The sequence below is a fragment of the Monopterus albus genome, unplaced genomic scaffold, assembly GCF_001952655.1.
Source record: "Monopterus albus unplaced genomic scaffold, M_albus_1.0 scaffold158.1, whole genome shotgun sequence".
In the NCBI taxonomy this organism is placed as follows: domain Eukaryota; kingdom Metazoa; phylum Chordata; class Actinopteri; order Synbranchiformes; family Synbranchidae; genus Monopterus; species Monopterus albus.
The window spans coordinates 889995-915518 of NW_018128038.1; the positions used below are offsets into that span (position 1 = coordinate 889995).

The following is a 25524-nucleotide window of genomic DNA, read 5'->3' on the forward strand; positions in this document are numbered from 1 at the left end:
AGAGCCCAGCGCTGTAATAACTCTGCATTTAACCAGAAGAAAATAAATCTACGTAAAGCTGATTCCTGTTTCCTGAGTGTTACTTCTTGGGGCCTTCAGATAAAAGAACTGGCTGTAGTTAAAATAATGCTAGACAAGAGACTAAGCCAGTTCACAGGCAATACAGATGACAACAATCTACCTTACTGCTATTAAAGCTGCATACGACTGGCTAAAGCCAGATTCACCTGAGAAGACCAGGATCACACAGATACTACTGACTATAATACTATAATCTACAGTCTCACTTCAAGACCAGGCTCTCTGACATGATGGCTATCAACATGTCTGCACACGTGCCTGCCAAGCTGAAATAACTTCATGTCAGTGAGTCAGAAATGAGGTTAGTTACATACTGCTGTGATACTGTGCAGAGAGTGAAGAAAGCAGATTGTCTGTGCATGACTAAGCCTGCGGCCTTTTTGCATATTAAGCTCACACTTGAAGGCTAAAAACATGAGGAAGGGCTTGGTATATCTAGTTCCTATTTAAGGGACGCCCCACCTATTTAGTATTAAGCAGAGTGCGCAGGAGGCGGGGCATGATACAGTCAGATAGCCAGTTGGTAATGCAGTCATAAACAATGAGTCTCTTGCTCTACTTTAAATTTGTCTGACAATTCTCGCACCATCTTTTAATGACAAAATTTCACACATTTTTTGTTGCTGTCTTCATTGTAAATGACTCTTTTTCTTCACCATCTTCAGATGTTTGTATTGCTCCGGTTTCGCACCAGTCACATAACAGAATGTCATCAACACACCCACTGGCTCCATGTGAATACTTGGAATATACACTGCTCACATGGGCTCACTCGGACTTTGTACTAGGGAGCTGGAAGAGTCTGCTTAACATCCGAGCCTACGAACGCTGACATTTGCTTTCTCACATGCAGCTTCCCAAGGTTATGTCTAGAGAATTTCAGGGTTCCAGGCATGTCTGAAAAGGGCTTACGTTGCCTTCAACCAGCCAAAATCTCCTGAAGTTAGTATGAGTCACACTCAACTGCATGCGCCAGATCTTGTGTGAGCTTTCTGCTTTGTTTACATCCTAGTAGGTCGTCACACTCAGGTCTGGGGTTTGCTAATGAAGAAATACGTCTGTGCCAGTGCAGCAGTGCATTTCACTGATGTGTTTTTAAACAACAATGGAGGTCTATGGTACAGACGAATAAGCTGATCCAGGACCGATAGGACTCTCTGAATGCAAAGTGCTGAAAATACTATTATTATTGAAATGGCCAGCCTTATTCCTTAATGGCAGAAATTCCAGAATCTCATCATCTCTCTAGTTTGATGGTCTGGTAAATGGCTTTTCTTTTTTTCACCCTTCGTTGTATGTATTCTTCGGTTTTATTCCAAATTATCTGAAATTTCTGCTGCTACTAGTGTACTACTCTGTGGATTACTCAGAATGATAATGGAAAGACACACTGATGTTAAGGTTACTTTAGGCACTATAAAGACCATAAACAAAATTCAGTTTACCTCACTTGTATTAGTTAGACCAAGTAAATAAATCCAACACCATCTGCATGCCCAGATACTACTAGAAGTAAGCATGTGTTTATCACTTCAGTGAATGAATCAAAGGGACATGTTACGTACAGGTCATTTATTAATTTTTACATTCTGCCAAAATGTATCGCTTGCTTCCCTGAATGGCAGCCATACCTCTGAACAATTACCAGGACCTAAAAATAGATCTGTTAGAAATAAACAGCTCTGGCAGTTGTTATAACATGCACAGTCTCTCATGACGACACACAGACACACAAAACAATAAAACTCACCCCAGGGGTCTCCACAGTTTCCTGCCAGGGGGCAGAAGCTCCCGTTTGTTTAGGGGTACAATCCCCACGGCTGCCTGCATGATCGTGATGAACTTCTTAAACTTCATTTTCTAATTCTCTGCTAACAGTTACAGCAACATACACACCACAACGCTGCAACTACTGCTGCACTTCCATCATCTTCAGCGTCTCCACGTTTGCTCATCAAGATGACAGACTTGTTCTTCTTCCCACCTCAGTGTATCAGTTTCTCCATGACAACAAGCTACAGCTTCAGCATTGGGAGCAAAGAGGTTCCTGTGGTGTGGCTACTATGAGCCCTGTCCCTGACCGCCAACTCTGACAGATGTCCTTTTGGCTTTTCTGAGCGGGGGGAGGATAAAAGGAAAACCAACAGCCACGTTTCTGCCAAGCGGTGGGTCGGCCGAGAGGGGATGACAGCACGTCACTCTTACATAATTCTGGAGCTTCTCTGAACATTACACTAATGAAAACGCAGCCTCTGTCACTACTGCTGCTGCTGCTGCCGCTAGGATAATTTTGGTACTGAGTCCTGACAGATCATGTATACTCCCTACCCCCTCCCCTGTAATCCTCCATACAAGCTTAGTCTTCTCACCATTTACATCCACTTACATCATCTTCACATACTGTCACTCCACTCAACAAGAGCTAACCCTTTGTGGAGGTTTATTAATGACAAAACAAATTCAAGCTGTAAACAATTTGCAATTCAAGATTTTTGTCTGTACAGAACAGATGTGTGAGCACTCATTCGTCAGCTGCTCTGGCATATTGTGAATGAGGGATTTGATCTCACAGTACCAAAAATGAAAAGCCAAGATTGGCATTATTCATCTTGATGCCAAAAATAATTCCATGAAAAATATCAAATTTGGTCCTTCATAACATCTGTAAATAAAAAACAAAGACCCTCACTGAATAACCTACTTTTTTTCTGTGGCACAAGCAGGTTTAATGGAAATTTTTTAAAACTCTCAAATATAAGGCTCAAAACTTTTCTTCAAATTCTGGGCACTCGAATTTGTAGCAAATGTTATTCAAACAGGAATAAACAGTGTATTTGTTGTGTACTGTTTTTCAAGCCTCAATCTCCCTAAACAAACTTCCTTGTAATGACGGGGAGAACTCTTTTTCTTTTTCCAGAACAGGTGTGTATCACTCCCACCAAGTTTGTTTAAATTACAATTTCTTAAGCTACCGCAACTTAAATTTTACCAGTTAGTCCTTTATATGTTATTTATAATTATTCATAAATAACATCCTTAAAACTTAGCAATCATGTTGTAATGAATGCCACTTCAGATCTACTTTGAGTATTATTATCATATGCCATAAAAGACAACAATATGCAAGCAGATTTTGCCACAGACTGAGCTGACTGGCTTCTCTCCTGTATGATTTCACGAGTCTCTTCAGACCTTAGAACTGTGCATGAACTATGCATGAGCTTCTAACTTCTAACTGAAGCTGTGTTGCGAGACAGCTTTCACCTCGACAAAAAATACTGTCACGTTTTAGTATTGTGTGATCTCATGGCGCAAGATCTCTTCAGACCCCTACTGCTGCAAATTCAAACCTTGAGGTAATACAAGCACAGCTAAAGCTAAATTATACCAAAAAATTGCAGTTGGTGAAAAAAAGCGGTAGCTACCATTATTTAGAGGACGAGACACCTACCAGCAACCAGAATGTCCCTGGTTCAAATCCGCTGGGGCCCATTGTTGCATCTCTCTACTTTTATTAGTTAGCAATAGCAAACAACTAATAAAGATTTAAGCCGCAGCCACCTAATCCGTTTCAGTGAGGCTACTGAGGTGGCATTGATGAATGATGCATTCACACATGATGGGCTAGTAAAAAGCTGAACCTGGCAATGCTGCATTGTATTTTTCAGTGCATTTTTCCTTCTGAACACCCAGTACAGACAGTCTAAAAAACTAATAAAAGAGATGGAATGCACTTGTCTTTAATGAACTTGTATAATGCATCCACAGCTATTTCCCCACATGCTCACGCCACACTGCTACACAGATTAAATGTCTGTATTTCGTTGTGCCTGAGGCACCAGCTGACAGTAGAGCTTGGCTACTGAGAGGTTTAAAATAAATAAATAAAGAACTAATCTCTGTGGCCTCCTGATGAGCTGCCAGCCAATGCAAACTCTGGACAGGATTTATATTCTAGCCGCCTTGGCATCTGGATTACTGCTTTGAATGGTTTATTTATGTAAATCACATATAATTTTGTGTAGTTTCAACAGAAAAAAACATTTTTTTTAAAAAGTATATCTAGAAATATTTAATAGCAGATATTGTAAAGTGTCGGGTGTGTTTTTCTCCCACTTAAGAACTAATATTATGAATGTGAACTGCATCAAACCGGAAGGCTGGGGCTTTTGTTAAAAAGGCTCAGATTTTAATGATGAGTGATTCTCTCTTCAGGCCATTTCCTTTGTCACTGTGTGTTTTCACTATTTAATGAAATTTGAGAACAATCTTTTCTTATTTTTCCAGAGGTAGAGCAAATGAAGCTGGAGTTGTTTAGTCATCTAAATGCTTTTACATAAGCAGTTTGACTGACAGAGAGGAATAAGGATCAGTGTGTGCATGTTCCATCCACAAGTATAATCTGGATTACCAGCGAACATGACAATGGAGAAGAGAGGGAAGCTGAAAAATCTCTGTGTGGGTTACATGTTGGAGTCAATATTAGCAAAAAAGACAGCAGGACTAAGTGCTTTACCTTTGCCTCTCCTTATTTCTTTTATTCAGATTAATTTAGTATCTTGCTCAAGGGATGTAAATAATAGAAACTCAATTTAGCCGCTTCAGTTTCAGGGTACTGTTGGTGCTTACTGTTCACTGTCATGGCTTACTGGGACTGAATAAAACTGATTCATTGTTAATATTTTAGTAACAAAATGTCTGTTGTCAAATTAACATATCACAGATGTATTATTTCTTAAATTATAAATGTACTTAGTAAAATTCCTCTAAGGAGAGATGGGGTTGTGGTGGGGAAATTTGTACAGTAGTATTTCAAAAGTCCTGGCTATGGGCCTAACTGCAACTACTAACATAAAAAAAACAAATGTTTTTTGGAGTAAATACCAGTGAGGGTTGGCTAAATAACTGAAACATCTTACTGTAGGCTATAATGCAAGTCAGTACAACAGCAAAACAAAACATAAAAAGGTTTCACTTGAATACCAGTCATAATTCCAATTATCTTTAAATCAGCACATTTAAAGAATATCCAAATTATTTTTTGGATGTCTCCAACTAAGATATGACTAGTCAGTTCAAGTGTAGATATCTGACCCTGGAGTTATGACTAGTCAAAATGTAACTGCAGATATCTTATAGTTTTGACTAGTCAAATACATTGCAGATATCTTAAATGTAAATTCTGTCCACCCACTTAATGTTAAAATCTCTTGCGTACCAGTAACTAACAATTTCCATATTGAAAATAACGGAGAGGGGAAGGGTGCAGTATTTCCGTGATAATCACTTTAACAAAGGCACTTTACTAAATCTTACTTTAAAAAGTAGGCTACTTTAAACATTCGGACTTCTTTCTGACACATATGGAAAGTCAATTTGGATTCTAAAAATTGTGGCTCCTAACCGACAAAAACACACCAGTATCTTAAACAATATCTTGTACATAACAGCACAACGCCAACACCCCTTGTGCCTCATGCATGTTAAACACAAAGCAGACACACCAACATTAACAGTGAGGCCTCAACACAGCGAAGGTCACGTTTGACGTTCAGTATTTGACTATCAAATAAAAGCGAAAATAAAACACTGCTGTCATAAGGAGAGTGATGGAAATGCAGTTTGTAAGTTAAACAGCCAAGATAAAACTCAAGACGTCTGTAGATTGTGGTACAATGCCCGGAAATGGCAATGAGCGCAACGAAACAGGGTGAAAACATGTCGACGTTCAGGTCGGACAGTTCTGGACATACTTACCAGGTGAAACTCCGTCTGTTTCCGGTTTTTTATGTGACCACAGCACAAAAATCCGAAAAGTAGAGGTGCGTTCGAAGTAGACAGAGGAGGTCGAAGGTCTTAACGTGATAAAATTTTGACGAGTTGAGATTTTGATTTCACTAGGTCCAAGAAATCGATTTCCTGCTTCTCGCAGGTATGTGGGCGTGGTTTAGATACTGCAGGTGTGTTGTCTGCAGGGCTGTAACCTGACTGTAGTTTCATATGTGACGTCCCAGTGGGTGCGGAAGGTGTCCTTCTCCTGACTTACCCATCCTATAACCTAAATGACACGATGATTCAGTTTACTGTACACAACTAAAACAAACGGACTTCATAAGCTGACTAGAAAAAGTAAATTAAGGCGTGTGAATGTTTTGCTTTAGTAAATTCAGCACAGTAACTATTTCACTTTATGCTGGTGGGAAATGATGGGCTGCTGTCCATTTGTGGAAAGTTAATTGCTATAGTAGCTGTAGCTATAATTGATAGGTATCTTTAGTATTTTCTGAGTATTTTCATTTTCCACTACATCATACTTTGACTTAGCTAAATTTCAGAGGCATAGGCCTTTATTGTACTTTTTACTTCACATTTATTTGACAACTTTAGTTACTAGTCGCTTTTAGGAATCGGGCTAATAAAACAAAATATAGTATAATTATAAGACTTTATTGACCCCTGGTGGGAAACTCACAAATTACCCAGCAGTAATTCATTTAAGAATATAATATTAACTCCAGCTTTACCAGCTGCAGCATCAAATGTGATGTACACAATAATGCATCAATAATTATAAATCAATAATATGATATACATTGATGTTAAATGTGCCATTCTGCATGAGTACCTTTACTTTTGGGGTTTTAATTATATTTTGATGCCAACACATTTGTACTGTACTTGTAACATTTTTTTTACACTGTGCTACTGCAACTTTTACTCAGTAAACAATCTGAGTAGGTTACATCTTTCACTTCTGCTTCCATTACTGCTGATGTCCCCTATCTATTATTAAGCCCAGTACTTAACAAATGAAAAATGTTAAAGTTCAAATTGGTGTCTTTCAAATATGGAGGACCACACAAAGCACATGTGCATGAATATAATCACACACTTCACCTCACGCGTGAAATATTGTCACATGTGCTGATATCAATTTATTACACATGAAACATCTTAAAACATATCTCTTTATTTTTCACAGATTATGTAGTGTCCCATGTGTGAAACATGCTAAATGTTTGACAAAAGCTTAACTCAAGGTTAAACCAACTTCTCAAGAAAGTGTTCTTCAGTATAGTAGTGGACAGAGCCAACATGCAGAAATATCTTTATTATGACTATCATTGCACTGCCCCCCTGTGTCTAAATAGATAATGACAGTTGATGTCTGAGTCATGGTTGTTATCTCCAATGACAAGAGTCTATCTTAATGGGCTCAGTAACAGGAGACAACAAAAACCACTATTCCTAAGAACCTCTTTTTTCACTCATTAGGCACTTATTTTATAATAAAACTGCATTAAGCCTGTTCATGTTACATATTTTTGTTTGTTTTCCTGTAGTTTAATGTATTGTAGAAACCTAATGAACCTGTGAAATGTTAAATATGCACTTAGGTGAAATATAGTAATCATTGTAATATCTAAGAGAGACTACAAGGGCCATTGTAAGAACATTAAATATTAATTTATTTCAAAAATATTGGTCCAAAGTATTGCTGTAATACAGTTGAAGGTCTACAAGTCACATCAAAGCTTTGATTTTTAAACTTTTTAAGGCATGTGGAGAAAGAAGGCAGTCATCAGTCAATTATTTACCTGCAGGATTCACAACAGTTTACAATGAGCACAGCTTTTGTTCAATCACAGTTAACACAAAAATGTACATTCTCGTGGAGGAATGAGAGAAGAATACTTTACATGAAAATATGAGATAAAACAGTATATTGTTGTAATAATTATGAAGAAAATGATGCCGTTCTCTAACATACAAGACTACAATAGCAGTTGTTTCTGTAATGGTGGCAGCAGATTTGCATGTATGAATGAAAAAATTCACAGAGGACAGAGGTTAAATTAATGTGACATATTGTATGCAATTATATTTGACTGTCTTAAAGAATGAAGTGGCATTTTTCCCCATTTAGAAACATGTATAAATTCACAATTTAAAAATAACAGCAAGACTTTTTTTTTCCTGTAACATCAAATAACAGCAGTTAATTTCCTCAGGGATCCAGCCTCTGAGAATCTAAAACAAAATGAGACATTCAAGAGGATAGGACATTCGTAAACTAAACTAAATATTTTTTGCTAGTACTATTGTGAAATTAGCAGCAGAGTGTATAGAATAAAAGGAGAGAAAAAAGTTTCATAGTGTCACAGTGGTTCAGTGATTCATACACACACACACACACACACACACGACATTGTTTTTGCTTGTTAGTTGACCGATTCCACATCTGTTACTGATGGGATTTCTATTAAAGAATCAGTGATTTGGCACGTAAAGTTTGACTCAAAAAGAGAAGTCACAGAGGCACAAGGTTGAAACTGACACAAATAAAGGTTGAAACTGTTGTAACTGCCTTTACACTGGTGTCTCAGCACCACGGGACTGGAAGGTCAAAAGGTGAGAAGTACAAGTGGTGGCAGAGGAACCATCACTCATTTCTTCTCACTAGAAAAGAAAGAAACAAAAAAATGGCTCATATTAACAGCTGAACCTATTAAGACTTGAACTTTTACAGTCTGTGAGGAGAGGAGTTTGTTTACAAGTCTTTGTACAGGGACCCACTGTCTCATCATCCATCTACAATTCCACAGTATTATTTTCTTTGATACTCAGATTTGTGTTCTGGAAAGCTCAAGATTTGTGTGTTGTTAATGCTGACCAGTTTCCAAAACATTTTGTACTGCATTTCCCCTCTTCAACAGCAATTCAAAGAAAATATGCCACACAACAAAGAATGTAATGTTCAAGCACAAGCTATATGTGGCATGTTCACCATGTCACATATAGCTTATACAGTATACAAGTTAACATCAGACTACTTGACGGTTGTAGTTTGGCTTGTGATCCAGCAAAATCAGCTTGACCTGTTGCATGTTCTGTTGAGCTGATTTTCACAACCAATGGCTGGATAGATAGAAGAAAGCAAATACTTAAAACACTGAAAAATAGTTAGCAGTAATGTAAGGTGTAGAATTTGGGTAAACCATGCAAAACATTTCTATGATTCTTTAAATAAAGCGTGTAATCAAGGCATAAAGATCACCACAGTTCTCAAAGGCATACTTTAAGTTTACATGAAGGTTAAAAACAACTGAGAACATGCAAGTCATCTGTCACCAACCCGTTAATATAAGTATTAGGACAAATGGATGCTGGCAGATAAGTTGAAAGATTTTCAACAGTTTCTGAAAACCATTACCTTGTGTCAGGATTTCAGATTAGACCAATTTGTGATCTGGGTAGAACAGTTTAATGTGGGTTGAAGACCAGCTTCATACAAGCCTGAGTTTTGGTGTTATGCAAGAGAATCACTGCAGAAAGGGGAATTCATGGAGGTTTCTCAGACTGACACAAGCATAAGGAGTGAGGGGGAGTCGGGGTACTGGACTCAGCTGAGTTATACACTATGGAGATCACAGGATGACAGCAGGGCCTCTAGGACCCAAGAGCCAACACCATCAAAGAAGACCAAGAATACAACATGCTGGCAAAGGGGCAAGGGAGAAACAGGAAGATACAAGCATGTAATGGATAGGTTTAGACATACAGTAGGTCAGATTTGTTATGTTGTTCCTGTGTTTCATTCATTCAACATGTTGAAATTTAATGCTGAAGCTAAACTGAGTTACCATAAAGACCCCTGCACCTTTTCATTGTCACCTGCAGAAACAGTGTCTTGTCCACAAGAGAAGATTAAAAATTGACAATAGTTTATGGATGTCATTTGTTGCTTACAGTTTGTGGATGCTTGGGCACAAATGACTGATCAACTCCAGCTGAGTCGCCTGGGTGAGACTGTGTGACACTGAAAATGCAGAGATCCCAAGTGACCCTTGCGTTCACTGTGAATAATGTTTCCACATACATTGCTGTAACAACAAATTAGGGCCACTGAAAACTACCAGATAAAGAGTTGTCATGAATAATAATTTTACAGTTAAAAAAAATGCTGTGTTGAGAATAAGCTAGCCATCTAAGATTTGGTAAGACCCTTCCAATAAATACTTCATTACCAGCAGGTTTAAGGACATACCACACACCAGACAAATAATTAGGATGTAAACTATATCTGATGGTTTGAAGTAGCCTGATATGTGCTTTGACCTACAGTATCTAAGATACAGAGAACAGTGAGCTTTTGACCTTTTTCTCAAAATATTAGTTTTGTTCTCAAAATCTCTGAATTGTTTTCCCTGACTGTGACTCCTACAAACTGTCGTTCATGAATGGATTACTGAATGGGCCTACTAGGAACAGGTCTAGGGTCCAACGTGTGATGGGCCCCCTAGATTTGAGAAGGGACTGTTAACCTTTCTGTTAGAAAGTCAGTCAAATAACTACAAAATGACCAGAAAAGCCACAAAATTAGGTGAAATAAATTGATACACATGGACTAAAAAGAGACAGAAAAGCCAGAAAAATGACTACAAAATACACCAAATGGCAAGAAGAGACACAAAACACCTAAAAAGAGGTTCAAAGCAAGTAAAAATAGGTGCATGGTGACTACAAAGAGATGCAAAACAAGTAAAAATTAACATAAAATGACTTAGAATGGCTGCAAATCAACCACAAGAAGACAGAGACTGCAACTTCTGTGGCAGATCAATCTGTGAGTCTTGCTTTTAGAAGGGTAGGAGAGCAGGGGCCTTCTGTGCCTAGGGGCCATTGTCCATCCATCTCTATCAGCTCTATCCACAAATTATATCAGATGATCAGCATACAAAAACAAGTTATAGTTAAATGCTAGAATATTTTTTGTGGGCACAGAGAGTTCCTGGAGTCTTATCATGAATTCCTTTATTTTTAGACAAAGATTCTGGAAGTCTCGCGTCCAGTCTTTGTGCTATGATAAACTATATAGAGAGAACAGAAGTAGTTATCTATATACATGTACTTACTTCTGTTCCCTCAGCCTATATTGTTTACTTGCCCTTTGCTATTGCCGTACATAAGGATATGTACATACATATTGAGAGGCACTGTACCAGAGTCAAATTCCTCGTGTGTCCAACACACCTGGCCAATAAATCTGATTCTGATTGGATGCTGGATGTACAGTAGCTTCACATTAATGAGAGCTGGACTGATCTTATACAACTCTATGCAATAAGGATAAGCCTATTTCCCAGGATACATGAACATATGATGCTGAGTTAAATCAATTCATTATGGAAATGTTAAATTATTACTTGACAAGCTATAAGTCTACATTTAGATTTACCTGCACTCTAGCAAATGCTATTTAATAATTAATTACATTTCACTGTCATTTTAGCATTAGCAAAATATATATAAAACTGCTAAAGTCAACTGGGTTCTATTTATTATAACAAACATTTTCTTACAGCTGAGAGCCAGACAAAGATTAGGAGGCCAAAAGGTACTGAGTGATGGACTGACCAAGTACTGGTTTTGGTGTTGTTATGGTATTTGTTAGCATTAAAATAAATATAGAGTAAGTGAAAATGTTTGGCATGCAATTGTATAGAATAAAATATGCCATACCAAGTAGACGTCCAGTTCAGAATACGATTGGCTCCTCCTGAGGCACGGCAGAGGATCGTCCAGAGCGACTGTTGAACTAGAGGCTCGTCGGTCTTCACTGCACCACAAATGAAAACCTTGTGAACATGTCAGTGCTACGAGCATGCTAACTTTATGCTTTTTATTGTAACTCCACTTTTGATTATTTATGATTTCTCTCAAGATTGACATTTACACATAGCTTCAACAAAGCAGGCAGTTTTTTAATGCTTTCCAAAATTTATTTTTGCAACTTCTGTGGTTAAGGTGTGGTATAATTTAAATAGCTAAAACAAGGGTGACTGTTCGTAGGTCCAGTTTCAAAGTTATATGTTCTATATGTCCACACAGAACAACACAGTTTCCTTCTTTGCTATCAGAGACCAGTTATCGTTCACACCAATACAAACTTAGGTCATATAGGTTTGCACATACAACTTGTTGTCTTTCTTCTGGTGAGTCTTTAGACATCTTGATGCTGATTCAAGTGAGAAGCCAAACTTCATTTTCACAATAAGATTGCTTGTTAAAAATTCTACAAAAAGAAAAAAATGGAGCCCTTGCACATGCTTAGATTCCCCTAAATAGTTTTATTTACACAACAACTATTGGAAGAATTGCCATAAAATTTTTGAATTTTTGTAAATGTTGTGAAAGAGCACGAATCTTGAGTTTAGTGATCCCCTGAATTTTTATCAGTAACCTTTATAAGGTTGACATTTGTGCTTTTCTGGTCACATTCACATCAGCCTCAGCTATATGCTGTGGTCACTACTAATTAGAAAATGTTAGCATGCTATCTTGCTAAATTCTGACTAACAACTGCATGTTAGAATTATTGGGAATGTGTTAGCAAGCTGATGTTAGTGTTTAGCTCAAACCACCCCTGAGCTGCCAACATGGTTGTAAACTGTAGAAAAAATAGAAGTAACTATCCTATATATGCCATAAAACACATAACTAGAAAACTAACCAATTTGTTTCTCTCTTTATATGATCACTGCTTAGGTCAGTACTTGGCATCTCCCTTTTTGTGGATGTGAAGTGGTCAAACAATTGTATAAATTCCTAGAATGTTCAGAGGGCTGCTGCACACATACAGTACCTGCTTTCAAGATCCTCTTCATCATTCTTGGTAGACTCAAATGAAACAGTAGATCTCAGAAGAAGATCTGGCCGTTTAGAGGAATTGTGAACTGTTGCAACAAGCAGCTAATTAATCAGTGACTTAAATACAAAAGCAATGAAGCAAAGCTTCTTTTAAAGAAGCACAAACTGTTTCCTAAAATGCCAGGTTACATATAATACTCTAGGCTCACAGTTTCCATCCAGGTTGTCCATGCTTTGGGCCTTCTTCTCCTCTTTCTTGTCCTCCTTTTGAGGGGACAGAAACTCCTGAGAGGCTGACTTTGGTGCACAAAGGGAATTCCTCTTCTTCTTTGAAGATGCTCCTCTTAAAGCTGAAACACACAAAGAATGAGCATATTAAAATTAAACACCAACACTATATGTATGTAGATTACAGAATACAGGAGTTGTTAGCAAAATTACGTACGATGAAGCCTTTTGAATACAACTGAGCTCATGAATTTCAGAAATCTGTCCGCATAAAAACTAGGCCTGTGAACCGACACTGTGTCCTGAAAAATAAAAGAAATGGTCTGACATATACACACACACACACATGCACACACTCACACAATACAATTGTATGTAAAAACCTGAATTTAAGGAGGAGGATGTGTTACATACACCATCATGTACAAGAGCCTTCCAGGAATGTTCCACCTTCTTAACAAATCTGAAAATACCAATTAAAAATTCAAAGCACATGTTAATCATCACCTGCTTAAAAACAGTAATCCCACACAATGCTGCATTCTACTCTTTTTCAGTGTTAAATTAAAATCAATTAATACATTTTATTTGATCATGAAATGATAAAAGGTAAGTACTCAAGCTAGAGGTGATAAAATAGAAAGATGGAAAACAGGCAAACAAATAAATCGAATAACAAAAGTTAAGTGTTTGTGATTCCATTTCTAAGAAAAGACAGGGCACAAACACAAATTTTTTTTACTTTAAGTTTTTTTATACCACAAATTTTAAAGATTATCCATTTATGAATGGGTTATAAATGATCATGGTCAAACGGAATTTTTCACTACAACTTAAAACTAAAACTGACTAAGGAAACAAATTCCTGTTTTCAGTATGTGTGTGTGTGTGTGTGTTTGGGGGTGCATGCATCACTGTCTGTGGGTGACACTGTGACCTCACCTGTAGGACTGAAGGATGTCAATGATTCCTAAAAAGATGAGCAGGTTCTCATCTTTGTGTTTGGCAGGAATTCCACCCAACCTGAAAAAAACAACAACATATCGACGTTACAATTTTTTAATAAAACAGTGTGATGGACTTAACATTATTTTATAATATATTTACTGTGCAAATTTTGGTAAACATAATTTAATTTGAGTACCGAGCTTCTATAACAATGCTCACTCATTGTTAGAGGCATTTAATTGTGCATTGTTAAATGAATGTTGTACTAATTTTGGTGAAACATTTAAAGCTGTAGCATGTAGAAAATGGCAGATTTTTTTCATGTATTTTCAAAGATTTAAAAAACTGCTACAGTGGAAAAACTGAGTCTAACATTTGGACCTGGTCAGACTGCTATGCTAAATTTCATGGCAGTCGGTTTTATTCATGTTAAAGGCGTTTTACCTATATAAAATACAAGTTCATATGTAAGTGTATAGGAAAGTGTGTAAACAGTCTTCATGTGACCGTAAACCTTTTGCACACTGAATAAAAACCTCTCTACTAATAATGTACTGTCAGGTAGCTGTAAGAAGAGCTGCCAAGCGGTGGTGAAATGGCTTGTTGAAAATTGAGAAGGAGTGTGTACAAAAAAAAAAAGGTCACTTTTTTTTCCCTCACGTCTCATCATCAGCCACCGATTCAGGTGCCTTCACATTCCCTTGGATGGACTCAAGGGCAGTGGAGTAAAGGACTTTCTGTCCTCTCCTGCTGTCACATCGACTTCCTCTGTGCAGTGGCTTCCTGTCCAAAACATGAATCCCCAGCAGAAGGCTGTAGTCCATGATCTTAAAGCTCTCCAGGACCTGATGAGATGCAGAAACGAAATATAAGTGACTAAATCAAAGTACAGAAACTGAAAAATCTTTTAAGAAATATATACAAGAAGACAAGAGCTAAAGTTGTTTTACAAGTCATGACAGGACAAACATGTTCCCCCTTCCTCCGTGTGAGAAATGCATCTTGAAATCTTGATTGATGAAACATTGTTTATGTATAAAGCCAGGAAAAATGTATTACCTGGTGGAATTCAAAAACTATTTAATGAAAGGGAAGGGGGATACAATATAAGGGGTCAGTTAAATTTAAAAATTCATGTTATACGTACAACCAAAAAAAGATTTTGCATTTCCATAAGTGGGGTAAAACTATGGAATAATTTAAGTGGGGACATAAAAAATAGTAATAGAATTGATGAGTTTAAACATAAATATAAAGGTATGTGTCAATCAAGATATATGCAAGAACAGGTTTAATGATTAATTAGGTGGAACATTGTGGGTGTGGTGTATGAATGTTAACACTCTGTAATAATTCTTTAATATATTACTTGTGTGGTGTAGAAGAGAATTATCTATGTAGAGATACTGCTTGCAAACCAATGATGGTAAGATGATGTCATGGGGTAGGACTGGATAAGTCTGACTTCTTCCTACTCCATTCAAGCATGTACTAGGTATAAGCAAATTGATATTGGATTAGCATTTGTTGGATATGTGTAAAATTATGTGTGTTGACATATCAACTGTCTTTACATGCTTGAAAGAATAAATCAAATCAAATCAAATCAATTGTATCCCTGCTGCCATAATCTCTTCTGAAATGATAAATTTTTACCTAGGCTGGTGACTAATAACACATTGTACAGCCATTCATGAAGTCCACTCACTTGCTGTGACTTCATGTTAGCATGGTAACACACTGAACGAAGATGGTGAACATGGTAGTGTACACATCGGCATTTTCATTATTAGCATATTGTTGTCAATATTTAGTTTATTGCTGTACCTAGAAACAACTTCACAGAGGTGTACTAGGCTGTAGAAGGTAAAACTAAAAGTCAGAAAACAACTATGTGACCACAACGTACTGCCTCTACTGTTGGTGTTGAGGTGGCCATCAGGTACTAAAATGGCCTGTTAGCAGCCTGGATGTGAAAGGGTTTTGTAGAGGTTTTGATTTCCACTGGCCTGGTACTTAACTGTACAGTGTCAATTGACCATTACAAATTAAAGTTAAATGTCACTTCTCATTCCATAAACTCATTCCAGGCATTGACCAGTTTGACAGATATGAGGGAAATGTTCTTGTGTTAAGGTTGACAGGGAGCATCCATTTGCACATTGTTTGTGGTGTGTCATGAATCTATACTAACTATACCATTAACTGAACACCGTGCTATTTTCTGGTCCTTGTAGTATTCCTGGTGTCATTCCCTATTAAACTTTACAAAAAAAACGTTCAACCTGGCCTTCTGGGACACAGCTTAGCCACCATGACCTTTGACCTCAAAAAAATGCAGAAATAATATGGCAGTGAAGGGTGACATTCATCATTATTTGAGTATCATATCACTTCCCAAAAAATGCAGAAATAATATCCATGTATGGCAGTGAAGGGTGACATTCAATCATTATTTGAGTATCATATCACTTCCTAGATATGTGTTACTCTTGTACCCAGAGATTTTAACGAATACCGGGAGTATGGTGGTCTCATAGGTAGAAGGTTCCTGGTTCAAGCCTGGCATCCACCCAGGGCTTTTGTGCAAAGTTTGTTAGAGCACATTACACCTAGATGGGCCAGTTTGTGTTCCAAAATCCACCTGCTCAGGCTGATTACATGAGTCAGGTGCTTTTGCTCTGCTGTATGTTAATCTTTCATCATGTTTCACACTCAGGCAATAACAGGCAGGCGCTGAGGTCATCATATCAGCACAGGCATGGCTCATATAAGAGGGCTGTCGAGGTTGCATAACTATTAAAGGGGAGGTGTTGCTTTAGGAAACATTTAAACCCACTCTGAGAGGTCTTTGTGCTGAACAAATAGGTTGATTATTTGATTGGATAAACAGCTAAACATAGTCACAGCAATTCTGGTAACAAATGTACTGCTTAGTTTCAGTGTCTCAACAGCTACTGTTAATAGATATGAGATCTTTATGTGAACACACCCGACAGTCCCGCTGCAGAGTCTTCATCAGAGCGTTGTAGGTGTCTGGGTCAAAGTACAGGCCCTCATGCATTTCCTGGAAGTCTAAGTCTTTGAATGTGGGTGAGAGCTTGGCACTCTCTTTGCGTGAGGCACGACGCTTGTACGAGGAACCCTTCAGGTCGTACTTATAGTGCATCTTCATAGCACGTGGCAACACATTGTTCATCACCACTACACGGATGGTGATGCCACCACACTGGATGCAGTAAAGACCGTAGAACTTGGGTAGCAACGTCCTTGGGTTCTGATTCAGATTCTGCGACATCAGAGACAAAAAGGATCTTTGTTTACAGTATAATGTTAGAGACATCTGAATCTCAGATGCTTATTATTAACATGGGCTATTAACTTGGTTTTAGATGTGCATTAGTCCATGAAAGTGATCAAATTGAAGGCCTGGCAAAACAACTTGTACAAATAACCCTAAAGGTCCAGGTTCCATATCTGAAAAGTAGCTTGTTTTTAAAATTCAAACATTTATCAAAAGACTCACTCCTACTAAGAGTATAGTGTACTCTAAGTGTAAGAGCAACTCTTAGTGACCACATGAATAATCACATGTATAGTACTGTGCACAAGTGTTAGGCCACCATTACGTTTGTTGTTTTAGCAACGTTATGACGGTATATATTCATTTATCAGAATGCAACTAGAAAATCTGGCAAATATGCACACATTATTAAAAACAAGTCATGAAAAAAGTCAGCAAACAAACTGGAAACTCAAGATGTTGTATTCAAGCTGTTCTAAAGAAATCTGAAGAATCTGGAGAGGTCGAGGACAAAAACAGGAGTAGAAGACCAAGAGAACTAGCAAAGTCTGATGAGAAGGTTCTCAAGAGTTTCTTTTGAGAGAGACCAGAGGAAATCCAACAAGGACCTGGCTCAGCATCTGGCATCTTCATCTGGATGCCAAGTTGATCCTTCCACAATCCGAAGAAGCTTGACCAGGAACAACCTTTGTGGAAGGGCAGCAGCCAAGAAACCAGTTTTTCAGAAGGGGACAAGCTGAGAGATGCACAAGCTCACAAAGACTGGAGTGAAGATCAGCGGAAAAGAGTCATATGGAGCGATGAATCAAAATCTGAAATGTGAGCAGAAGAGTTGGAGAGAGGTGGAAGAGTGTAGCAGCCTTCAGTGAAACATGGCTGAGGCTTTGTCATGGTTTCAAGACTGTCTCCCCAAAAGAATTCAAGCTGTGCTAAGTGCAAAGGGAGGTCACAGTAAATACTGACTTTGGACTGTAGAAGCTATTTTGCTCAGAACATTTTATTATTGTGCACATATTTCCTGTATTTTCTGGCTATATCTTAATAAAGAGACTGAGAAGTAAATATAGGTCATCATTACAACCTTGCTAAAACAGCTAAACTAATGGTGACCTAAGACCTTTGCACAGTACAGTATACTCAAAATAGAAATAGCCAGTCATGGGCCTTGTTTTTAAGTCCTTACATTTTCTTAATTGTATATTATTTTTCACAACCCAAATGTAAAATCTTACATGTAATAGCTTCCTGCTGCTAGTTTGAATCTAAACAAAACTTATAAGAAAACTCCAAAGAGCAATCCAAAATGCCCTTTTTATCAGTCTGATATATACAGTATGTGCTGTGGTGTGCACATAAATGTAGTTTGTGTGTGTGGGAACTGATCACCATGTAGTAACCAGGAAGCAGCTTCTGCAGGAACTCAGCCTCTTTATGCTGCACAGTCTTAATGATAAACTCGTCATCACTGGTGAGGTAAAACCACGAACTACTGGCACCGGGGTTGGACAACTCGATCAGAGGCTCCTTACAGATGGAGTACTGCAATTCAGAACAGAAGTCTCAGCATGACAAAGTTTTGCAAATTACTCAGTGGAAACTTCGTTCTCATTATGGTAAATCAGACTGATGACATTAGGTCAGTTCCATGCTAACCAGATAGTCATCTGGCTTGATGCCAAACAGCTCTCTGAAGTAACGAAAGGCCAGCGGTGCGTATGTCTTCAGACGGAAATCTGGGAAGTGATGAGCTGGAGTCAGGTTGCTGCCATCACTTGAGGACAAAGAAAATGGATTTGATTTATTACCGTCTGTGAAAAATATTAAAATACAAATACAATACATAAGAGTAGCTGTTGGCTACATGGTACAGGCATTTTTAATGGATGATATTCTGACACGTGGCAATTGGAAAAGCAATAAAATCGCAGATAATAAAATGAATGATGCTGAATTCCATCAAGCTGCTTCAGTTTCACAATATTGTTCATTGTGGCTTACTGGGAAAAAACAGAGCCATTGTTAATATTATTAGTTATGCCTGTGTTTTTCCTAAAGTAGGTCCAAATATCTACTATGTAAAATGACTATTGCTGCAATGTGTTGTTTTCAACCATCACACACCGCAAATATTCAGGTTGTACAATTCCAGAAGTGACTTACTTATTTTGCTTAATAGTAATATAAATCTATTTGCTGCCTCACTTCTATTTTTTTAGAGTGGGGTTTATTATTCTGAGGTGTGTGGACAATCAAGATCATCCCTCTGTAATGGGGTGCCTGCAAAAATCTCTGAAACAAATACAGCATCTCAAAACCTCACTATAAATAAAACTATCTGAATGGCAAGATACTGCCAGAGATAGGTGATAAAAACTGAACTGAGCCTTAAAATTAATTTATTTGAAACGCTCATTGAGTATGTGGCATGACCAGATGCCAAAAAATAAAAAGCTGTATTAAAGGAGTATGCACCTGGGCAGGAAGGCGCTCTCCACCACAGAGAAGTCCTGCATGAGAACATCTCTGTCTGGTTTGGAGCTCAGGTTTCCCACAGCGTACCCGATACCCAGCTGGATGGCTCCTTTCAGAGTGGACGCTGTGGGCTAATAGAGCATAATAGGGAAGAAAAAACATTTACAATGATTGTAATTAGTTAATTCATTAATAACAGATAATAGGTCATCAGAAATGCAAAATGGAGGCCCTTAAAACAAAATGTTTTTATGGTGAATCTAGAACAACTATATAACAGAGAAGTGCTTCAGTACAGATACACCGAGCCATTTTCATGACAATGTGACAAACCTAATATAGCCATAATAATTACACAACAACAAAATCTTTCAAGAAAAATAAAACTTGACATTTTAATCAAACTTAGTGGCACACGTTCTTCCAAGAAAATAAGCTGAGGTGACATCTCTCTGTGAACCATAAAATGGAAACTGAACAGCCTAACTGCCTTGTTTGCCACCACTCTGCTCCCTCCATTACCAAACAGCTGTTAGACAACAGCTGACCAAAACTACAAGAACAAAAACATTTAGCTAAAGTCATGAAGTTTTACTTAAATTGAAATGTTACATCATTATATTAATTTTTACAAAACTTTGTAACCCATGGGTCCATGGAACTTTATCTTAAATAACAAATTTAAAGCTCATCCTGACCAACAGAAAGGTTTCACTCATAACAACTCTGACAAGTTTCCTTAATATTTGTAATTGTTTTTCATTCCCTTCCTTTAAACTGTAACATTTTACATTTATGGGGGTGACGTTCTTGCAAGCAAAAGATGTTTGAGACCTTTCCTTACCTGAAAACAACTGGATGTGCAGTAATGATTTCCTCTTACCCTTTTAGGATCCTTTGATGCTTTAGAGGTTTTGGTTCCTCTTCCTACACTGTCAGTTGACATCTTTTGGACAGAGAGAACTTGATTAGAAGGAAGCTCTGCCGTCGTTCCTCCAACACCTGAGTTCCGTGTTTCCCCTCAGTGATGAACAACTTCAATCGGCTTTACCGAAACTACATTTTCCAGATACGCTGCTCCTGCAGGTGAGGTAGAAAAAAAGAGGAATTACATGCTGAATTTCCATGCATGTCAATGCAAAGCACACACAAGTTGGTGAAAATCTGCACAACTATGATGGACTACTTAAAGCAATTTCCTCCACTCACAGCGACTTTAACAGTTTGTCTATTTCAGTTGTTGATATCTCTTACAGAGTCTAACAATGTGCATACCTTCCTGCCTGGTGTTCTTCTAAGTACTGAGGGACTGACAATATTTGTGTGAGTCTTTAACTCCAGAATCCCACACAACAACCCTTGATCCCAATTAAGAAGGTTTGGGAAATGATTAACCGCTGTTTCATAAGCGTAGGCCATGCAAAGGATAGGGTTTTATTCACTTGCATATATGACCCTCAACTCACTAATACTGTAGAAAAAGGTGTTGATCAAAACATTACCAACAAAACAAATATCATCACAATATAAATGACCATATATTTAATCTCTGCCAAATATGCATATAAATTCATATGAAGTGTACTTTGATTGAATCAGCAACATCTGCATTTTTTCACTAAGTACATTTAATCATAACTCTGCTACAGTGACAGGTTGTAATTTGCCACATTTGTCAGCTATAAAAGGTTTGGCAATCAGCAATTTGATAATACAAAGACTCTACAGCAGCAAATATCAGTGCTCGCAATGCTGGTGGACTGGTCATAAAACTGTTAAATTACTTATTGTATCAATCAGATATATTAAAATTATGTCTGCAAAGGAACAGCACAGTTCAAACTTGAAGGGATATATTACATTTTTGCAGTCTATAAATAATTAAATAAGATACTAGCGATTACTCTGCCGTATGTGGACTGTAGGCCTATTATATGTTAGATATGTATAGTTTAGTATACACTGTAGCCTACCCAGGTAACCAAAATATTCTTGCCCAGCAGCAGAGTAAATCTTCTTGCTGCAACTTATGATGAGTGATGGAGCTCAGGGACTGACTGTCCCAAAGCTACTTTGATTTTTTTAAATCCACAGTTTGAAGCCCAACAAACCCTGGCAAGCCATATATGAAACAGGGCCTCCTCACATTTGCTCCTCTGGTGTTAGAAAACTGTCAGCACTCTATGGCAATCGACCCAATTTACCTGGGTATCATGTAAAGTGGTCAGAGTGCTCGCTATGTGCCAGTGATGCAAACATTAGTGTATAACACATTACCAGTAACAACATTTCATTGTGTGTTGCATGTGAGCCTGTGTGGGCTAATCTAGCACATATCCTAAGAAACAAGCCCTTGTTTATTTTAAGCACTACCTCAGGATGTGGTTTTGGGGTCTGACTTGCAAAGAATGAAACTGTTTTATAAGGGTCATGATGAGAAAGCTTGTTTTTCAAGCACCTGCTGTTCTCATCTTAATTGCATATTTGAAGAAGAGACTGAGGAGATCAAGAAACCTGCTAAAGATGATTCTTTTCATTTAAAGACTTAGTGATAGGAGTAGTCTATGATGTTAATTATGTGTAAACAGAGTCTTTCGGGTTTCCTGTGCAGCATTTCACATATTGGAAAACAGCTGGGTGACATAACAGCATTAACAGCATGGGTCCAAACATGTTGGATTAAGCATTTGTAAGTGCATTAGTTTGCAATCTGCATAGTCAGAGAGATTAGTTACATTGCTTTTCCATTCATAACAATGACAAAAATAAATTCTTAGTCTACTTACTGATCAGTAACACTAATAATAAACCAGACTGCTAATTAATAGTAAAACACACCGTCCTGTCTTTTTGAGCACACAGACTGACATAATGCATTCCCTATCCCCTTACCCTAACCATAACCATGTGAAATAAATGGCTAACCTTTATCCTAAACCTCCTAAGCCTAAATCTAACCTGAACCCTAAAACCAAGTCTTAAAACTCAAAAAATGTTTCAGAAAATGAGCACTGGCCAAAATGGCCTCACTTTCCACAAGTGTCCTCACTCTGTAGCAAAACAAACAAACAAACAAAGAAAAACCTTTTTGGTCCTCCCTGTGTAGCAAGTATAAGAAGACACACAATTAACTACAAATATGAAGCAGGCTGTGTTCCGTAAACTAAGGGACCAGAGGGTTAAAGATTCAGTTCCCACTGTGCACATCTGTTATAAATGCAGATTGGTGACATGCATTCATAACAATGCACCAGATTTTTGTTTACAAAAGAGAACCTGTGTGTAGGAACTTTGGACATAAAAGCCAGTGTCACAGAAATGAGTACTTCCTAATGTGAAGTATCAAGTCAGCAGCATACATAATCTGAGAACCATGAATGTTTATACAAAATGAGTTTCCAATCTGTCTGTTCAACAAGACATTTCCCAGGATATGTAAATACTTTGACCTGCTGGGCTGCCAAAGCCATTCATTCTCTAAGCACCAGAGCAACCCATCCGATATTTTTGAGCCATTTCAGTCTGCAAAAAAAGTGATGACACACCAGTGTCACAGTCCCTACCATTAGCACGGTGGTCCAGCGTGTTACATTTGATTTGCATTGGCATCAGAAAGTACTCAGACACCTTCACTTTTTGCCCTTTTTATTGTGCTGGCCATTTCTAAATAGATAGAAACAGCTATTTCTGCCCAAAAGACAAAGTGAAAGCATCATTGTAGATGTTTTTGTAAACAAATTTGAATTCTACTTTGTATAAACCCCTCTGGCAGCAAGTACGGCTTTCAGGTATCTTGGGTAAGTCTCTACAGGCTTTAAACACCAGGATCTGATCCCAGATCATCTCAAGCTTTGTCAGATTCGATGGCTGTATACTGATGTTCCATAGGGTTTAATTGTGGGCTTTGGCTGAGTTACTCTGGAGGCTTTCGTCAAGAACCTCTGTATTTGGCTGTATGCGCCCTGCTCTCACTTTTGACTCGTCTCTCTGCTGGTGCTAAGACCCCCATTAGCATGATGGTGCCACCATGCTTCACCACATGGGACAGACATAGTGCTTGGAGTTCTGCCCAAATAGCTCAGCTTTGTCTTACCAGGCCAGAGATTCCTTTTAATGCTGTTTAGCAAACTCTATAAGCGGGATGTCACATCTTCTACTCAGAAGTGGCTGATTATTTCTGCAAATGACAGATTTCAGTTCTTAAAACATATTTTTTATTTGTCATTATGGGTTATTGAGAGTAAATTGCAGTTTTATCTATGTATGTAAGATTAAATCTACAACACAATAACATGCAAAAAGTGAACTGGGTTTAAAAACTTTGTGGAGCCACTGTATGTTTTTAAATACAAACTTATCAATTAGTAACAATTCCAATAGAATGAACACTGAATTGTATTTAAATGTTGAGGGTATTTTATATAGTCTGAGTTTTTTTAAATAGCAATAATATGGTCCACCCTCAATGAAGTGTCTTTCATGCACTTAATATTACAGCAATACTCAATTACTGAACAGATAAAAATAGGTATTTGGACAACAGCAGCACAAACTACAGCCTCCAAACTGACCATTCAGTTGAATAAACACCTCTCTAACAGTCAGAGCCAAAACTGAACAATATCACTTTTGTGTATGAGGATTTACAGCAAAGCTGCTATATTAGACTGACTTGGTTGCAGCTAGGTGTACTTAGTACATACTGTTCATATGTATTTCAGGCTCAGATGAGCTCAGGTAAATATTTAAACTTGCACACTCTCACGCTACATGGACAATGCAGCTCTTTTGAATACATGGAAATTATGAGCACCCCTTCCAGCTTATTGCCGACATTTTAGTTTCAGTCTGACTGAACTGAAGGTAAGATGGGCTAATCTTCTCTAGTGATACCATCATCACTCTTCCTGAGCGTCAACAGGCCTATATACTGGGGGCGGCTGTGACTCAGGAGGCAGAGCGGGTCGTTTCCTAACCGGAGGGTTAGCGGTTCGATTCCCGGCTTGTCCAGTCAACATGTCGAGGTGTCTTTGAGCAAGACCCTGTACCCCCAGTTGCTCCCGGTCATGTCACCGGTGTGTGAATGCGTGAGTGCTTGGGAGTGCGAATGGGTGAATGGCTGAATAATGTGAAAGCGCTTTGAGTGTGCTGTAAAAGCATAGAAAGGCGCTACTTATACAGAATCAGGAATGAAAGACGGCTCCGTTCTCTCTTTGTAATAAAATTGAAAGGAAGAACAACAGAATTTATTGAGGAGAAATAAACACTGTCCACCTTCTTACCTTAACAGGCATGGTCATATGTAGATGGTGAATACAGGTCAGTGAAGCACAGATAACAGACCGTTGTTGTCTGATATAAAATGACTAAGTGACTGTTGTGAGATGAGTAGCAAAGTGCTGCAGCCACCATAGAGCATCCTCACCACTTCCTCTCCCTCCCTCGCTGTGTTTCTGTCTCCGCCCACCTGTTGTATTATTCCACAGTGCCTTCATAAGTCAGACTGAGCTGTACCACTGGACTCAACAATGATATTGAATTTTATGAAATGTTTCACCACTTCCTCATCATCATCATCATTTCCCAACATTTTCTTTCAGTTCACTTTTGTTTATCTTAAACATAGCATATCATTAGTTCAGGCTTCACTTGCAGGAGCTGATTGGCATCAGCTGTTCCACTCATGCTTCATCATTCACAACATGTGTGTCTATCAGCTAACTGTAGGTCTTTGGTTCTTTTTACCATGCTAACTCTGAGAGACAAGACAGTCCAAGTAACTTCAAAACAGTGCTGATTTATTCAAAGGATCACAGGTAAAATTAACATTACACGCTCAG

General features: G+C 38.1%; 2 protein-coding genes across 8 annotated transcripts in view; both read right to left on the bottom strand.

Moving 5' to 3' along the window:
* tjp2a (tight junction protein 2a (zona occludens 2)) overlaps window positions 1-6101 on the bottom strand; it is a 36752-nt gene extending 30651 nt beyond the window's left edge. For 3 of the 4 annotated variants that reach the window (XR_002276151.1, XM_020615115.1, XM_020615114.1), the window contains exon 1: window positions 1832-1987. Coding sequence is in view for 2 of the 4 variants with exons in the window: in XM_020615115.1 (XP_020470771.1) it covers window positions 1832-1938 (107 nt within the window). In the remaining 2 variants the exon portion in view is untranslated. Of the gene's footprint in view, window positions 1-1831; window positions 1988-5838 lie in introns of those variants that run through there. The other variant, XM_020615118.1, reaches the window with a different exon arrangement.
* Window positions 6102-7548: 1447 nt separating this feature from the next.
* pip5k1ba (phosphatidylinositol-4-phosphate 5-kinase, type I, beta a) lies at window positions 7549-25153 on the bottom strand. Of its 4 annotated transcripts, none has more exons than XM_020615141.1 (14): window positions 24967-25150; window positions 20568-20764; window positions 19685-19815; window positions 18866-18983; window positions 18599-18751; window positions 16901-17197; window positions 14569-14753; window positions 13903-13983; window positions 13375-13423; window positions 13178-13262; window positions 12942-13082; window positions 12728-12818; window positions 11605-11701; window positions 7549-8541 (listed from the first exon to the last, which is right to left on the bottom strand). In XM_020615141.1, exons 2-14 carry the CDS (start codon window positions 20628-20630, stop codon window positions 8539-8541), a joined length of 1494 nt encoding a protein of 497 aa, XP_020470797.1. In that variant the 5' UTR covers window positions 20631-20764; window positions 24967-25150; the 3' UTR covers window positions 7549-8538. The 4 variants fall into 4 exon arrangements, with proteins under 4 accessions (XP_020470797.1, XP_020470794.1, XP_020470795.1 ...); XM_020615138.1 differs by lacking the exon at window positions 7549-8541 and adding an exon at window positions 8555-9000 and having other exon boundaries at window positions 24967-25152; XM_020615140.1 differs by lacking the exon at window positions 7549-8541 and adding an exon at window positions 9872-10787.
* Between the last annotated feature and the right edge of the window lie 371 nt (window positions 25154-25524).

Bases quoted from the DNA above. Each gene is read 5' to 3' on its own strand.
- pip5k1ba (XM_020615138.1), bottom strand. From the start codon at position 20,630: ATGTCAACTGACAGTGTAGGAAGAGGAACCAAAACCTCTAAAGCATCA. The intron at 14,754-16,900 runs GTGTGTTCACAT...GCATCTCATCAG, and splicing joins CTCTGCAGCGGGACTGTCGG to GTCCTGGAGAGCTTTAAGAT. The intron at 13,083-13,177 runs GTACGTAATTTT...TGTGTGTTTCAG, and splicing joins TGTATTCAAAAGGCTTCATC to CTTTAAGAGGAGCATCTTCA.